The sequence below is a fragment of the Melopsittacus undulatus genome (assembly GCF_012275295.1).
Source record: "Melopsittacus undulatus isolate bMelUnd1 chromosome W unlocalized genomic scaffold, bMelUnd1.mat.Z SUPER_W_unloc_2, whole genome shotgun sequence".
Taxonomy (NCBI): domain Eukaryota; kingdom Metazoa; phylum Chordata; class Aves; order Psittaciformes; family Psittaculidae; genus Melopsittacus; species Melopsittacus undulatus.
In genome coordinates, this window is record NW_022993944.1 from 1,423,913 (window position 1) to 1,433,172 (window position 9,260).

The window sequence follows — 9,260 nt, forward strand, 5'->3', positions numbered from 1 at the left end:
TCCGGGGACCTCTGCCTGGGCCCCCGGGACTGGGACCTCTACTGGGACCCGTCTTCCCTCCCCATATCTTAGTACAATATTCTATCATTTTTTTTGCTTATCTTTCCCTAGGGTTCCAGGGAAATCTCTCCAATTATCTAAGATATATGCCAGAGGGGTATTCATGCGAGTTGAAGGCTTGCTGCCCTTCGCCCCCCATCTTCTGGAATATCCACAAATATACACTCACTCGCTCCCCCTTGTTCCTGGCCCAGTCCCTGGCGGGATATGGAAAACACAGTACTTAAGGGTCCACACTCGCTTGGTTCAGTATATCGAACCTCTCATTTGTTATATTCCAGGAAACCCAATCCTGCCCGAACGGCAAACCTGCAAACAACTTCGCAATATACTTACGCGTCCTGCGTCTTCGTCCGGACTCCCGTGCACAGAATTTTTATGGGATTTTACCGGTTTTTCCTTTGCTCATTATTCTAGAATTTAGGTTCGTCAGTAAGGTTGAGGTAGGCTGTTGGTCGCGGGGCCGCGAAATGTCGCGGGGCGCCTCCCCGGAGGACCAAAGCCCACCGTTCCTTATCCGAGTCACGGCACCAGAAATTGTTATAAATTGAGACCACAACGGATCATAATCCAATTAAAATTTTATTAATTATAGCAAGTAGAATATGAGCAAAGACAGCGCTGGACAACAGGGGAGTCTGCGCTCCGCCAACTGCCGTGCTGAGCAGTTCAAACAGCCCCTTTTTATACATCTCTGTCGGTTCCTGGGCCTCTGGCGGTTATCTTATCTTGCACAAGCAGTGTCTGGTGGCTGTTTGCATCCTGAACACCTGGCGGTCATCTTGGCTATTCGCATATGCGATTTCCTGGGCACCTGGTGGTTATCTTGGCTGTTTGCATATGCGATTTCCTGGGCACCTGGCGGTGATCTTATCAGTGTCTGTTGGCTACTTTTTAAATTGGGCTTAACATAAATCTTAATAAACAATATTCTAGTCTATAGTTTCTTACACTGGTACTCATACCATCCCTGACACATAGTCCTGTGTCGTCCCCCCCTTCCAGGGCTATGACACCCCACCTATGGCAGTGAAGGGTCCCAATGGGTAGGACCTGGGGCAAGAGATCTATGACATGCCCCCCCCAGCGTGGAAGAGAACCTGCACCAAATTGTAAGTGCTGCTGAGGAGGTTCAAGCTTCTCCATACAAGTGGCACATTTTACAGTAAAAACAAGTGTGGAATGTCTTAGAACAGCCTCATGTACCAGTACAGATTGGGGGTTGACCTGCTGGAAAGTAGTGAAGGGGAAAGGGACCTGGGGGTCCTGGTGGATAGGAGGATGACCATGAGCCAGCAATGTGCCCTTGTGGCCAAGAAGGCAAATGGCATCCTAGGGTGCATTAGAAAGGGTGTGGTTAGTAGGGCAAGAGAGGTTCTCCTCCCCCTCTACTCTGCCTTGGTGAGGCCGCATCTGGAATATTGCGTCCAGTTCTGGGCCCCCCAGTTCAAGAAGGACAGGGAATTGCTTGAAAGAGGCCAGTGCAGAGCCACAAAGATGATTAAGGGAGTGGAACACCTCCCTTATGAGGAGAGGCTGAGGGAGTTGGGTCTCTTTAGCTTGGAGGAGACTGAGGGGTGACCTCATCAATGTTTACAAATATGTAAAGGGTGGGTGTCAGGATGATGGAGCTAGGCTTTTTTCAGTGATATCCAGTGGTAGGACAAGGGACAATGAGTGTAAACTGGAGCATAGGAGGTTCCATGTTAACATCAGGAAGAACTTCTTTACTGTAAGAGTGACAGAGCACTGGAACAGGTTGCCCAGGGGGGTTGTGGAGTCTCCTACGTTGGAGATATTCAAGGCCCGCCTGGACAAGTTCCTGTGTGATGTACTCTAGGTTACCCTGCTCTTGCAGGGGGGTTGGACTAGATGATCATTTGAGGTCCCTTCCAACCCTTGGGATTCTGGGATTCTGTGATTCCCCAGGCATCTGATGGCTTCCATGGCACTGAAAGCCTTCACTATGTGAGGGAGCAGGGTCCTACATAATCTTATCTATGGGATGAGGTTGGACTGGATGATCTTGCAAGGTCTCTTCCTTCTTGGGCTGCTCTAGGACTTTGGTTCCCACCCCACAGGGGATGTGGGAAGCTGGGGTCCTTCAGCAGGGCTGTGCCAACCTCCCTGGGGTCAGGAGCACCCCTGGGGTGGCTCTGTCCTGGTTCTCACCCAGGACTGTTTTGCATCCCTGGAGCTGGTGGTGATGTACAGCACAGCATGCCTCGCATCTAGGTGTGACCCAGGCTGGTTCTCCCAGTGCCCATGAAGGAGCTTGTGGGAATTCTTAAAGAGCCAAGGCCACATAGAGAGTGATCCCGATATCCTGAGCCTTATTACTGTAAAGTAAGAAGATTCTTGTCAGGCATAAGCAAGGTCAGTTGTCTTGTTAGGCCTCTGTAATTTTCCACTGAAAACATGCAGAGAATGATCTCTGCCAAGGTTGTAGTTTCCCACTGTATTTTTAGAGTAAGGTATTTAATCACAATTATAACAAGTTGTAAACATTAGCTCTGTAAACAGTAGTAACCTCTGGACTAACCAATTAGAGCTCAGTATTCAAGGCTGTTACATAAGGGAGTAAGGGTATAAGAAGAGCACTGTATCTAATAAAGTTCGGCAATCGTTTGATCACATTGATCGTCTCTGTGTTGTCCGTGACTCCTGCGTCGATAGGAGCTGGCCAAGGGTGCTGGCAAGGAGTTGTCCCTGGATGTGGATGCCACCATGGAGACACTGGACAAGCTCCAGCACAGTGTTGGTGGTGCCATCTCCTACCTTATGTCCTTCATCAGTACCAACTGGTTGTCCCAGGTTCAGCAGTAGCAGTCATTTTTTCTTCTTAGTAGCTGGTGCAGTGCTGTGTTTTTGACTTTTGGCCTGGGAACAGCACTGACAGCAGCAATATTTTTAGTTACTGCTCAAATGTTTAGACTGACCAAGGGCTTTCTGAGCCTTATGCCCTGCCAGGGAGGAGTGGAAGCCAGGAGGAAGCAGAGACAGGACACCTGACCCAAACTGACCAAAGAAGTATTCCATACCACAGCACGTCATGCCCAGGATGTAACTGGGAGCTACTTGGAAGGACTAGGGCACTTCAGGATTAGACTATGGTCGGTGCTTGGTCGGGTAGAGTGGGGCGAGTTATCGGTCGGTGGGTGGTGAGGTGTTGTATTCTCTTCACTTGTTATTTCCCTTATCATTATTATTATTGGTGGTAGCAGTAGTGATTTGTTTTATACCTTAGTTACTAAACTGTTCTTATCTCAACCTGTGGGAGTTGCATTCTTTTGATTCTTCTCCCCCTCTCTCCAGGAGTTGGGGGAGGAAGGGGGGGAGTGAGTGAATGAGCTGCATGGCTGGGTTTAAACCATGACACTGGTGCAGCCTTGAGCACATGGAGGCCAATGCCACCAGCATCTGTGAGGCAGCTGAGGGTGTCTGGACAGCCCTAAGGGACCTGCTAGAGTTTGCCCAGGGGGCAGTGGGCAATGCTGCCCAGGCCTCTGACTTTTACCTCTACTCCAAGCTCAGCAAGCAGCTGCAGAAGATGGAGGAGGTCTACAAGACTCTGGTGTGGCACAGGCAAGTGCTGGATGCTTGCCACTGGGCCCTGAGCACCTTGGCCAGCAGCAAGCTGGGCACGGATGACTTGGAGCACTTTGTCATGCACTTGCGCAGCATTCCCAATGATGCTAAGCAGTTGGCCTCCTTTCTGCATGGCAATGCCTCCCTCCTCTTCAAACAGACAAAACTGGTGGTGGAGAGTGGCAGCCACAGGCCCCCCTCATCCTTCCAACAAGGCCAGCAACATCCTGTCATGGTCCCTGCCTTCCCAACCCAAGCTTATGGTCCAGGCATCTCCTGACAGGCCCTATGAGAACAGCAAGAGTGACTGGATGGAGGATTATGACTATGTCCATCTCCAGGTGAGTGCAGGCAGTGGCGATGTTCTCCATAAGTGGGTTTGTGCCAGTGGTCCCTGACATGGGGGGATCAGACAATTCTGACTGGCATGGTGCTTCTGCCACCCACATCTTGTTTTTATACTATGGCTTGAGCACTATGGGAACTAGGGGTGTCCCAGGGCAGGGGAGGACTTGGTCCTGGCAAGGCTGGTGTTGCTGACCTCCATGTCATGCCCCTTCCTTCCCTGCAGGGCAAGGAGTTGTTTGAGAAGACCCAGAAAGAGCTGCTGGAGAAAGGCAACATCATCTGGCAGAGCAAGGACCAGCTGGAGCACCAGCAGGTAATGGTGCTAGGGCAGGCAGGTGCTGCTGGGCACAGCTCTCATGGCAGACAGGGGCCTTGGGTCCTGCTCTGCTTGTATCCCCCTTGGCCTAGACCATGGCTCCCTCTTGCATGGTTGTCCCTGTGGTGGGTTCTGGCTCACCTTCCACACCAGCACTGTGGAGAGGAGAGGAGCCTGGCACAGCTGTCCTGGGACTGGCACTGTCCCTTGTTGCTTCCCTGGGGCACATCTGTCACCTGGGGCTGGTGGCCACTGTCAGCCATGCTGGTGGCTCCAAGGAAGGGAGCAGGCACTGGCTTGGTGGCTGCTCTGCCTCACACCTATCCTTCCTACAGTTGAAGCAGCTGGAGCAGGAGGTGACATGCCCCATTGAGGACCTGTCCAACTGGAGCCCCACCCCCCCCAGCACTGTGACCTGGTGGGGTGACACTGGCTACAGGGTGGCTGGTGTCCTGCTGACTGCCAGCTCCTTCTCTTCTACCTGGAGCAGTGCAAGGCCAACCTCGCCACGCTCACCAAACCCTTCTTCACTGCTGTCAGCACCAACCAACCTCCCAGGATCTTTGTGGCCCACAGCAAATTCATCATCCTCACTTCCCACAAGCTCATTTTCATTGGGGACATGCTGTCCTGCCAGGCCAAGGCCCAGGATGTCCAGCACAAGGTGATGCACTACAGCAACCTCCTCTGTGAGATGCTCAAGGAGATCATGGTGACCACCATGGTAGCCACCCTCCACTACCCTTCTCCTGCTGCCTTGAACGACATGGTGGAATGTGTCAAGGACCTTGCGAACAGCATGCAGTAGTTCAGGATGGTGCTGGGCCAGTTGGAAGCCATATGATGGTGCAGGGCTGCTGCCCCCACCTTGTCCCCAGAAATATATCCCTCTCCATGACAGCCCTCTTTACCTTGTACATAGAGACTCCCCATGTGCACTGGGTGTTTGGGGCTCTGCTACTAAAGGGGTGAGGGGCTGCAGTCATTATCCCCTTTTCTCTTTTTCCTCCCTCTGGCCAGAAGCCAGGATTGGTTTTGGAGCCCTGCCCATAATGAAGCAAAGCTTGGGAGGTGGATTTGTGCCTGCTTGTCCCTGCATCTCCATACAAAACCACCAGCCTTGAGATTGTGGGGCTGTGTCCCTGTTGAATCAGGATGAGGATGTGCCTGATAATTTGGGATGATGCTGCTGGTTGCTCCACTGCTGCGGGGCCTCCCAAGTGGCCAGATCTTAATGGTGTGGAGGCTACTGGATGTGGTGGGACGGGTTCTACTGTGCACCAGGGCTCTGGGTAAGCATCCCCAGGGGGATGACAGGGCCTGGAGCAAGAAGGATCTGACCTACATATTCTCACATCTTGGGGGTTGCTCCTGTACCAGCTGTAACTGAAATGCAAACTGGAATTGGTGCCTTTTAAATGCAGGGGAAGCTTCTGCTGGTTCCCAGAGCTATGGAGTTGCGGCCCCCAAAACTTAGTCCCCTGCCCTCAGCAGTATAAAGATTTGCTTGGACCTCCCCAGCCTGTGAGTATCGGCATTTGCCTGTTGGGGGGAGGGAACCCATTGAGAAGGTTGGGGTGTACTGTTGTATGCCCCCCCAAAAAAAAGAAAAAAGTTATCATTGTGCATAGAGGCTCCAGATACAAAGGAGAGGGGATGAGAAGGTTAGGGGTGAAAATGAAGTGGGACACTGGGGCCACCCAGCCCTGACTTCAGGGGGTTGCTACCGGCATTGGGACTACCTCCATACCCATGGGTTCAGTGGGGTTCAGGATGTCTAGTCTCTCCTGGCTAAGCTTCTCAAGCCCCAGTGCCTGCAGTCTGTGCCAGGGGCTGTGGAGCTCTAGAAGTGTGGCCACCACCAGCACCCCCAGCTAGACACCATCATCTCATCTAGGAACTCCATTTGCCCTCAGCACCAAATGCTGCAGGCCATGGGCATGGAGACCTGCAGAACCTGAATTGTGCAGGATATTGAAGGGCTCTTGCAACCCAAACTATTACATGATTCTATGGGTGTTGGGGAAGGTGGTGGTATCCTCAACCACTGGGTGCAGGTGCAGTGTGCCCTCCATGATGAAGCCCAGAGTGCCCTTGGAGCCCACAATTGTTCAGGGTCAGATTGTAGCTGCACCCCTGATGCACCATGGTACCAGCAGGAAACCAGAGCCATGTGCCCTGCAGGTGGCTGTTGAGGGCCTTTTGGGTGATGCCAGGCTCCACTGCTACCAAGAAGTCAGTGAGGCTCAGCTCAAAGCAGACAGAGCCCTGCCATGGGCCACCATAGAGACTGAGCATGGTTGGCACCAGCAGCACTGGGCAGGGGCTGGGGGGGGCCTGTACCTGCGTGGTGATGATGCCCTCCAGGCCTGTGCCTGAAGGGCATCATGTGCATGGGGCAGCAGTAACAGAGCACAACCAGCTCCTGTACCTGCCCCACTGCATACGACCCTGCCACACCATCTGGGGAGGACAGGGGAACTGCTGCCACTACGCCCCCACACACACAGTCTCCCCACCATGGCGCTTCCTCTTCCCAGACCCTTCCCCTCTATTTGTCCATTTCCTTCCCCCTGGCCCTTCCCCAACCCAGACCCTTCGTCTTCTATGCTCCTTCCCATTCCTTCCCCAGGGTCTTTGGCCCACACACCCACATGTGCATGGACTCCTTGTGCCCATGCTGCTCCCTTGCAGCCACAGCTGTTGATACCTTTGAGGGCCTGAGCATGGTCTTCAAGTCCTCCATGAAGTCAGGGGGCAGTGGACAATGCAGGGGGTAGAAGGAGGGTCTGACTCAGGGCCATGGACCCAGGACCCACAGCTGAGGGCAGTTTGATCACACGGGACTCCCACTGCCTTTCCCAACCCCCCCCCCCCCCCAAACCCATCACATGGTGGCTTCACCCAAGGCCAGGAGTGGGGCCCTGCCCAGTCCCTCCTGCTGCCACTGCCACGTTAAGATGGCTCAGGCTGATGGGGCTGTGGCGCCGGGAAATAGGTCCCTCCATCCCTCCCTCCCGGCCATAGCCTCACCAGGGAGCTCCCAGGCCCCTGCCCTGCTCTGCCCAAACCGGCCACACTGGGTGTCCTTGCGACTGCTCAGGTGTCCTGGACCCCGGCCTGCGTCCCTTAACTGTACCAGCTACTAGGAAGAAAATTGACACTACAGCAACGGAAACCAGGACAGTGTCCTTGGTCCCTGGGGTGACCCTGCCACCCATCTGTCCCTGGGGTTGGGGTTTGCTCCCCAGGTCCCCATCAGCCCAGGACCTGTGCTCTTGCTCCCTGGGGTCCCCATGAGTCCCCTCTGTGTTCCTGCTCCCTGTGCCCCAGGAGCTGGGAGCTGCACCCCAAGGACCTGCCAGCCCAGGACCCACAGGGCTGTTCTCCAGGATCCCTGTCAGTCCCCATCAGTCTCTGTGGAGTCCTCGGTGCCCCAGCTAGGGGTGCAAGCAATAGGAACGGTGCTGCTGGCAGGGATGCAGTATGGTGGCCGGGATATCCAAGAGGAGAGGGGAAGAGCTATGGGGAGGTTATGGAGGGAGGTGGGTGGCAGTGGTGCCCCTGTCCCTAGCTGTCCCCCCCCAGACGCCATGGTGTGGCCACACGCAGTGGGGCAGGTACAGGAGCTGGCTGTGCACTGCTACTGCTGCTGTGTGCCAATGGTGCCCTTTGGCATAGGCAGGTACAGATCGTGCAGGTACAGCCCCCCCCGACCCTTGCCCAGCCACTGCCTGGGGCTGCCGGTGCTGCCTGTGCCCAGCCCCTGTGTGCCCCATGGCAGAGTGGCATCTGCTTTGACCTGACCTGCATAGATGCCATGGAACTGAGCCTTGAGGACTTTCTGGTGGCAGTAGAGCCCGGTGTCACCTGCAAGGCCCTCAACAGCCACCTACAGGGCACTGGGCTCTGGTTCCCTGTTGGTACTGTGGGCACCAGGGAGCAGGCAGGAGGGTGTCTGGGGCTGAGTGTGGTGGCACTGGGAGTGCTGGGTGTACCCATGAGGCCAGGGGTGCACTAGAGGTATTCATAGGGCTGGGGTTGCCACGGTCTCAGGTGCTCATGGGCATGCTGTCATCCCAGCGTTGCTGGGGGTACCCATGGGTGTGCTTTGATCCCAAGGGTGATGGGGGTCCCCACTGAGATGCTGTGGTCCCAGAGGTGTCCATGGGGGAGTGGGTGCCATAATCCCATGCTGTCCCCATGGTCCCAGGAGTGCACTGGGGCTGGTACAGGGCCAGGCACAGCATGGGGTCCCATGGGGATGTCCCATAGCCCTGTCCCCATGCCAAGCCACCTTTCCCATCCCCTGCTCACAGACCCTGGTGAGAATGCCTCACTACGTGGCATGACGGCCACGGGCACCTCAGGCACCAACATGGTGTGTTTTGGCACCATGCACCCCAATGTGCTGAACCTGCATGTGGTACTGTCAGACAGGTGTCTCCTCCACACTGCGGATGCCAGGTGCCAGCCCAGGTGGGCACCAGGGGGGTCTGGGCTGGGTTGGGGCCGAACTGGCAGTCACCAATCCCATGCAGGAAGAGGGTGGCTGGCTATGACCTGACCTCACTGTTCATGGGCTCCAGGGGCACCCTGGGCTTCCTCACACAGGCCATGCTACACCTGCACCCCCTGCTCGAGGCTAGCGCTGCCACTGCCTTCCCCAGCATACAGGCAGTCATGGATTGCACCGTGCAGGTCCTTCAGACTATTGCGCTTGTGGCACACATTGGTGGGTGCCAGGGGATGGTGCTCAGGTTGGGGTCTGGGTGCTGGTGGCAGGGCTCATGCTATCTCCTTCTAGCCAGAGTTCCTGGATGAGTTGATGGTGAGTACCTGCAGCCGCTTCAACAGCATGGAGCTGCCGGTGGTCCTCATGCTGTTCCTGGAGCTCCACGGCTCCTGGCACAGCTTGGCCAAGTAGCAGAGGAAGATGTGTAGGCAC

General features: G+C 55.2%; 1 protein-coding gene and 1 pseudogene across 1 annotated transcript; both read left to right on the top strand.

Moving 5' to 3' along the window:
- LOC117438208 (breast cancer anti-estrogen resistance protein 1-like) overlaps positions 1 to 5,156 on the top strand; it is a 45,769-nt pseudogene extending 40,613 nt beyond the window's left edge.
- Positions 5,157 to 7,791: 2,635 nt separating this feature from the next.
- On the top strand, positions 7,792 to 9,239 carry LOC117438209 (probable D-lactate dehydrogenase, mitochondrial). The gene is made up of 5 exons (XM_034073699.1): positions 7,792 to 7,996; positions 8,047 to 8,235; positions 8,632 to 8,791; positions 8,854 to 9,047; positions 9,124 to 9,239. Exons 1-5 carry the CDS (start codon positions 7,792 to 7,794, stop codon positions 9,237 to 9,239), a joined length of 864 nt encoding a protein of 287 aa, XP_033929590.1.
- Positions 9,240 to 9,260: the final 21 nt, after the last annotated feature.